At 41.9% G+C, this 8,209-nt stretch overlaps 1 protein-coding gene across 1 annotated transcript; it reads left to right on the top strand.

Annotated features, from left to right (window-relative positions):
* Positions 1–376: 376 nt before the first annotated feature.
* On the top strand, positions 377–1,981 carry ANKRD34C (ankyrin repeat domain 34C). The gene has a single exon (XM_007951824.1). The coding sequence runs from the start codon at positions 377–379 to the stop codon at positions 1,979–1,981; it is 1,605 nt and encodes a 534-aa protein (XP_007950015.1).
* Positions 1,982–8,209: the final 6,228 nt, after the last annotated feature.

Raw genomic sequence — 8,209 nt, 5'->3', positions numbered from 1 at the left:
AAGGTTGGGCAATCTACTTCTGTAAAGACACTGCCTCAGAAACCCAAGGAGGGATCGCTATGAGTTGGATTTGACTTGATGGCAGTGAGTTTTTTTAATATGCTAAAGTGTTTCCTATACATCTTATTTAATCTTCACCATGACTTGGTGAGGTAGGTTACTATTGTACTCCCCATTTTCTGATGAAGAAACTAACTCAGGGAAGTTAAATGACTTATCTAAGGCAAAATAACTGGTAACGGGGCTATGGCATGTGTGTACTTAGACCCTGCAAAAATCATCCAGCGCAGATGAGCTATGGAATACATGTTTCCTCTGTTCTTCCCTTTCTAGGTCTGATTGCTACTATAACTCAAAAGCTTAAGCAGTGGCCAGTATGATGGATGACGACACAGAACTGAGGACGGATGGAAATTCACTTCTAAAGGCTGTGTGGCTGGGGAGGCTCAGGCTGACTAGACTCCTCCTGGAAGGGGGTGCTTATATCAATGAAAGCAATGACAAAGGTGAAACGGCACTCATGGTGGCCTGCATCACCAAACATGTGGACCAGCAAAGCATCAGCAAGTCTAAGATGGTGAAGTACCTGCTGGACAACAGGGCAGATCCCAATATCCAGGATAAGTCTGGCAAAACCGCTCTTATCCATGCTTGCATTAGAAGGGCTGGGGGAGAAGTGGTCTCCTTATTACTAGAGAATGGAGCAGACCCCAGCCTCGAGGATCGCACTGGGGCTTCAGCTCTGGTTTACGCAATCAATGCGGATGACAAGGATGCATTGAAACATCTCCTTGATGCCTGCAAAGCTAAAGGGAAGGAGGTGATTATTATAACAACAGATAAATCATCTTCAGGCACCAAAACCACCAAACAGTATCTTAACGTTCCCCCTTCACCCAAGGCGGAAGACAGACAGTCGCCTCCACTGTGCACATCTCCTTCTGATATTGAACTGAAGGCCCCAGCCCTAGGTTCTCCACCCAGTGAGAAGGAGGATGACTTCTTTAGCCTCCAAACAGGGCATCCAAGTTGTAATCCCTCCAAGGCTATTCATGAGCCTGGGTCACCCAACAGGAAAGTCAGTAACCTCAAAAGGGCCCGTTTGCCCCAACTGAAGAGGCTCCAGTCTGAACCCTGGGGCCTGATTGCACCCTCCGTGTTGGCAGCCTCAACACGTCAGGACGAGACCCATAGTGCCAGCATGGACAATGAAATCATCAAGAGCATTAGTGACATGCCCTTCCCCAAAAGGGGGCCCCTCTCCAGAACCAACAGTATTGATGGCAAAGACCCCACCCTCTTCCCCACGGTCACAGAGCAAGTTCTGAAGATTCCAACCTCTTCTGCACCAGCATCCTGGAAAGCCACCTATGAGAAAGGTCAGGGTCCCCACCCCCGTCTGACCAGAAGAGGTACTCTCCCTGTTGACCAAGAGAAGGGTGGTATGGGTCCACCAGGACCCTGTGCTCTCAAAGATCCAACATCCCTCACATTGCTGGAGAATGATTTCTATGATTTAGATTTACAACCAGGGGCTGAGCCACCCAACTCCATTTCCCTTGAATCAGGCAAAGTACCCTTAGATAGAAAGAAGCTCAACAGCTCCCACTTGTCTCTTTTCCATGGCTCTCGGGAGTCCCTGGATGCCATGCCCAGCACATCCCCCAGCTCAGTGCGCCGCAGGCCACCACATCTTCTAGAAAGACGAGGTTCTGGAACTCTGCTACTGGACCACATTTCTCAAACTAGGCCTGGCTTCCTTCCACCCTTAAATGTGAATCTGAATCCACCTATCCCAGATATTAGATCTAGCAACAAACCTTCTTCCCCACTTGCTAGTGGCTTAAAATCCATGGTTCCTGTTGCTCCAAGTTCACCAAAGAGAGTTGACTTGAGAAGTAAAAAGAAGCTCCTCAGAAGGCATTCTATGCAAATTGAGCAGATGAAGCAATTGTCTGATTTTGAAGAAATCATGACCTAAAAGCTTTGCTCAAGAAAGTTTTTTTTTTCTTCAAATATACATAGTTTATGAAAGGGACTCTAATCTAGACCAACTAAGCCACGTGGATTCTCTGCATCCTCATCATCCCTTAATGTTGGTGTGTGGCTGCCTCAGAGGATGTGGAAACAGGGTGCTTCTTCACTTCTGGAATAATCCCTGGATTTTTATAGGTCTACTTGAAAAGAGCTCAGGATAATTGGGTTTTGGAGATGAAATTAAAAACAAATTCTCCAAGGGAAGAAAAATGTTTGGAGTTTGAAAGTAACACAGCAAGTACAATAATCTAAGTAAGCTATTGACACCAGTTACTTTCTATCAGACCAATAGACAGTAAGAATTTAAATCACAATATATTATTTGAAGTATGTCATTTGTAATAATTATATAAAGTGCCTACAAAGAAGATGAGGTTTTAACATTTGTTAGAATATGCCAAAACTCAAGCCAACCCCTAAGCTGTTAAATCTGGGTATTTGTGTTCCATTTGAAGGTATAGAAGCAGAATCCACCCCCACCCATCCCCACAGAGATTCTAGTGTGTGGGTTCTGCCTCTTACTATGTTGAGGGGCTCTGCCACATGTGATATGTCTAAGATCTTCCTGATACCCACCCAAAAAACCCATTGCCATTGAGCTAATAGGACTCATAGTGACCCCATAGGACAGAGTAGAGCTGCCCCATAAGATTTCCAAGGTTGTAAATCATTACGGAAGCAGATTGTTGCATCTTTCTCCTACGAAGCAGCTGGTTTGAACCACTGACCTTTGGTTAGCTGCTGAGTACATAACCTGTGCCATCAGGGCTCCTTCTGATCCTCAGTAACCCATATTACTGTGTTAACCCATATGGGCAGGACCCATACTTTGTGGTACTAACATGGATGTGCTTTGAGTCCCCCAAATGTCAATTAACGTGCCCTCCAAATTCTGATTATGTCACCATGGCTGGTGCCTCACAGATAAATCTTCACCCAGAAATGAAACTTTTCCTAGCCTTTTACCCTGGCACGGGCTCTTGAGAATAAATTTTGTAAGAAGAAGAAGAAGAAGAAAAGTCAGGGTCTGTTAACTAACTTGGAGTTGAAAGTGGCACAATTTCTAGAACAGATCATGACAAGAATTTCCCCAATTTTTCTTAAGAAAACTTGGTGAGATTTACCTAAAACAAGAATAATAAACGATGATGTGATGGGCACAGATTGAAATATAAAATGAATGATTCTCAAGCCAGAAGTAGTGGGAACCATTTAATTTTTTAGCCCGGAAATTTTGGGGGCTGCAAACTGTCATTTCTTCCTCACTTATCTAGGTAATTCAAGAAAAATCCAGTTTCCTCTTTGCCTGGATTTTGAGGTGATGGGAGATTTGTAGGAACAACAGCATTAGCCTTTTAAGCTACTCTGAATAAATCTGAGAAGGGAAGCAAAGACTTAGCACATTTGATGTGATGTAGCCACATTTTAGATGAAGGTGTTCTCGGTTATTTCCCTATTTATTTTCTTCTCTGATTCTATTCAACTACATTTGCTCTACGGTTAAAAAATTCAGTAGCCCCTTCTTCCCAGCATTGCTGAGATAGCATCACGTAGAGGAAAGAGTAAAGATTTGAATCTGACAGGTTGGGGTTTGCATCCTAGTTTCATCATTTACCAGCTGCAGACCCTGAGTAGGTTGCATACCTTCTCGGAGTCATCATTGCCTCATTTGTACAATGAAATTAGTAATGCTTCGCCTTGTAAGGCTGTGGTGAGTATCGAGATAATGTATGAAAATGCTTGCTGTTGTGCCTGGCAAAGGAAAAGACACTGAATGAGAGGTAGCTAACTTAATTTTTTTCTTGCGAGCTTAGAGTCCTTAAAATCTCAAATAGTGAATAATATCCTATACAAAATGAAGCAAAATCTAGCTGAAAAATGCAAGTGTCTTCTTGACATCCTCAGTGATTCTCTATATGCTGAGCCCTAGATTCACTTGTAGGAAAATTAAAATAAATTCTGCCACACAGCTCTATATATCATATCATTTCTATAATGACAAATCAGACTCACTGCTGTTTAGTTGATTCCGACTCATAGCGACCCCTATTGGGGTTTCTAAGGTGGTAAATCTTTATGGAAGTAGAATGCCTAGTCTTGCCTCCATGGAGTGGCTGGTGGGTTTGAACCACCAACCTTCTGTTTAGTAGTTAGTTGCCTCAGGCACTGTGCTACCAGAGCTGCTTCCATAGTAACATTAGCTCAAAATTTATCCGAATATTCCAAACCAAAGAGTTAATGATAGTTATAAATAAAGCAAAGTGCTTATTTTTTAATTATTCCTTTAGGGCAGGTACCATCTCAACCTCAGCACTACTAACATTTTGGACTGGATGATTCCTTGTCATAGAGACCATCCTGTGCACTATAAGAGGTTTAGCAGCTACCTGGTCTCTACCTACTAGTTGTCAGTAGTACCTCCCTCCCATACCTCCCTGAAACTTGTGATAACAAAAAAAAAAAAAAAGTATCTCCAGAGGTTATCAAATGTCTCCCAGAGGGCACCACTGCCTGGCTGATCACCACTGCCCTAGAAGAGTTACTGGGAAAAAGGCAGAAATATGTGCTTAACAAAAAGACCACATGGAGGTGTTAATGCAGGCTAGCTAGGCTCTCCTACTAACTTAAGGACAATTCAACTGTGCTTTATAAAATGACTAGTCAGTACATATCATGGGCCTTCAGGGTTCTTGGCAAACCTGAGTGCTAATGGGCTCTTATAATTTTTAGGAAGGAAAGAGAATAAGAAGAAAAGCACAAAAGCTAGTGAAAAGCTACAGTTCATGAACTTAGTATAATGTGGACAATTCATATATGTTTAGACTCATTTAATCAAGAACAGTTCTTACAAGCAGATGCAATTACAGCAAAGAAACAACTCTCCAGTGCATTAAAGGGAATCGTAAGACAGCCATTGTTCTCAATAGCTTATTAAACACACATACACCGCCCCCTCACATACACATTTCAAGTACTTTTCCAAGTGTTGTTAGTGACAGTTAAACATTAGCCTCTGCTGGTAGTATCTAGCTGTGGGGACAGCAAAACATGACATAGGAACAATTTTCCAAGACTTTAGCTAAGATTTGGAAGCCCCATTTATCCTAAGTAGTCACATGTTACGTTCATAGCAATTAGTTTACGTTAAACGTTAAACGCGATGAGTTGCTCATTCAGGATCATCAGTCCATTGCACAGATATGTAATATCAGGTACTTTTATGCCAGTCATTCCCTGTGTCCATTAGTTGTGAATTTACTATTGGCCTTTCTCTAGACATTCATCACCCATCACTATTTGACAATATATTAGCTGAATTAGACTGTTCTAAACTAAATACTCTGTTATGTTCAATAAAGTTTAAATACTCTATTATGGTCAATGCATAAATAAGCAATTTTGTCCATGTGAACAAACCTCCTAAGAATGTCCTTTAAAAAACTATATTTAGATCCAAACATGCTTTCTAGATCAGAAGTTAGCTTTTCTTTTTGGAGTCACTATCAAGTTAGTTGCAAACTATAGTTTCAATAACCTGTCCACTTAAGACTCTGGGATGTTTATTAAAATATATTACAGAATGTGAGCCTGAAGTTTAAAGTCTGGAACTTTAGTTTACTTTCTAGACATTCCAAAACCTTTATATATTTTTAAGCCAATTGTCAAGTCTCTTAGAACTTCATTAAGTAAATGGTACTCTGCAAAATGCAGGTTGTGTCTGACCACCCTCCTTTGTGTGTGTATTTCAGATGTACTTTGTGTTGCTTAAACTGATTCACTTCAGTGTTATATCCCAGTCTCAAGTGGACAATGTGCTCAAAGATGTATCAAAATCCGTGTAATAGAGCTATTTACATGTTTCTAATATATTAATAAAAGCTATAATGTAATCCTCCGATAGTGTTTCTCATTTTTCTTAGTAAAATTGTGAGGCCGGAGTCCTAAGGAGTGTGAGGCCTGAGTCCTAATGCCCTCCAGGTAATTCTTTAACCAGGAGTCTTTAGCTGGAGTCCTAAGGAATGTGAGGCCTAATGCCCTAATCTTTGTTGTTGTTGTTGTTTGCCATCGGGACCCCTCCTTGGGTTTCCGAGGCAGTATCACTACGGAAGTAGGATTGCCCAACCTTAGTGCCGGAGATTCCAGCACATCCCCCCTATGCCTCAGGGCTTTGCCTGGCTCCAGCACGTCTCTTACCTCAGGGCTTTAACTCCCCCCTCCAGATAATTATTCTCAAACCAGTCTTTAGTGCCGGATGTTCCAGTACGCCCCCCACATCTCAGAAATTTACCCAAAACACCCTCCCCTCCTACCCCCTAGCAACAACCAGTCATTTGTACCCCTTATCCTTGGTACTACTCCACCCTATATTTTTCTATAAAAATGTAATAGTAGGAGAGCACAGGGTCTTTTGCCCAAGCCGCTGCGTTGGTATAAGCTGAGACCCTAGCTTGAGCTAGCTAATAAACTTTCCTTTTGCTTTTGTATTATCGTGTCAGTGGCAGCTTCCTCACGCCGACACTCCTTTCAAGACCTGAGTCTAACAAAATCTTAATTATAAATACAGCAAAACCTTCCAAAGTCAGACCTGTGTAAGGTGGAGACCTGTCAGAGAAGGGAAATACAAATATTTTCCACTAAAATGATAGAATAGTTATAACACTACACCCTGTGAAAGGTAGAAAACTTAAGACATCCAGAAGAACAAGGCAATCCTGTTGAGTTCTAGTTCACTGTGTTACCTTTTCCTTAAATGGGATTCTGAAGGTGTAGTGGTTAAGGCATTTGGCTGCTAACGAAAAGGTCAGCAGTTTCAACCCACCAGCCACTCCATGGGAGAAAGATGAGGCAGTCTGTTTCAGTAAAGATTTATAGCCTCAGAAACCCTATGGTGCAGTTCTACTGTATCCAGTAGGGTCACTATGAGTTGGAATCAACTAGATGGCAGTGGGTTTTTTTGGTATTACCTTTTCCTTAAGATGGGATTGACAGAACTGCTGAGGATCATCAACTTTCTCAAACATTCAATATGTCCTGGGCATAAAATTTTAAACATCCATTTGGGTTATAGTCCAACTCTACCATCCCTTCTTGGCATTTTGGGTAAATCTCATAGCTTTCTGTCTACTTTTGGGTGATGAAAAATCTAGTCAAGTGTTACTTCAGTTTAAAAATCTCAAACTCTGTAGAACAAATGGGAAGAATGGATATAGGCTCCTAGAAGGGGAAGGAAGTTTTGTTGTTGCTGTTGTGTGCCATCGAGTCAGACCCGACTCATAGTGACCCCTCCTTGGGTTTCCAAGGCAGTATCACTATGGAAGTAGATTGCCCAACCTTCCTTCTGAGGAGTGGCTGGTGGGTTTGAACCGCCAGCCTTCTGGTTAGCAGTCAAGTGCTTTAGCCACTATGCTACCAGAGCTCCCGGGAAGGAAGTAAGAAAAGCTTAAATAGACAACGCTACTGTCAAAATCATGCCTTGAGAGCCATCTGCTCAGAATGCTGGGACCGGTTTTTCTGCACCTGGGCACTTGTCATATGGCTGGATCTTACTGCTACTGCTGCCATCAGTAGTCTCTGACTTTTTCCTGTCTTTGGAAACCCCCTTAAGATTCAGATGCAAGACTACTGTTTGGCAGAACCTGGGTCACACATCCTCATGTCTTGATACCATAGGGCAGAGAGAGAGGGAATATCTGCTCCTTTTTTGTTCTGTGATAAGAAGCAGGCTGGCCCCCAACAAGTTTGAGATTCTTCCAGTAGGAAGGATGGTTAAATACTGAACAGTCAACAAAATAATTGTCCTGGAGAAGTTGGCAAGTCCTAGTAGACAGTGTGTGTTACCTCTTCTTGGTTTGTTGGTTTGTTTGGGAAAAGGCTAGTCATGGTAATAACTTCATGGCAATGTTAAGTGATTTGCACACTTTCTGTTTCCCTTAGTCAGCCCATAAATCATGACTACATTGTTTTCTTTCCTCATCATTATTTACACATATGAGACATGGATAAACATTGATTGGGTTTTAAAATCCTAATAGCATGTTGGGGCATGTTCCCATTATACGGAAAAATGATAAAGGCCTGTTTCAGGGGCACAGAGGTTTCCACCCTATTACTGCCCAACTCATTATCATTCACTTATTCATTTAAAACCTTCTAAAGTTGTGAAATAACATAC

Source organism: Orycteropus afer, unplaced genomic scaffold (assembly GCF_000298275.1).
Source record: "Orycteropus afer afer isolate SDZICR_OR568_19922 unplaced genomic scaffold, OryAfe1.0 scaffold00313, whole genome shotgun sequence".
NCBI classification, from domain to species: Eukaryota; Metazoa; Chordata; class Mammalia; order Tubulidentata; family Orycteropodidae; genus Orycteropus; species Orycteropus afer.
The sequence above is the reverse complement of the archived record's forward strand: the minus strand, read 5'-3'. Positions and strand labels throughout refer to the sequence as shown.

What these genes read in the sequence shown, in the direction of transcription:
- ANKRD34C (XM_007951824.1), top strand. Translation starts at nt 377, where the DNA reads ATGATGGATGACGACACAGAACTGAGGACGGATGGAAATTCACTTCTA.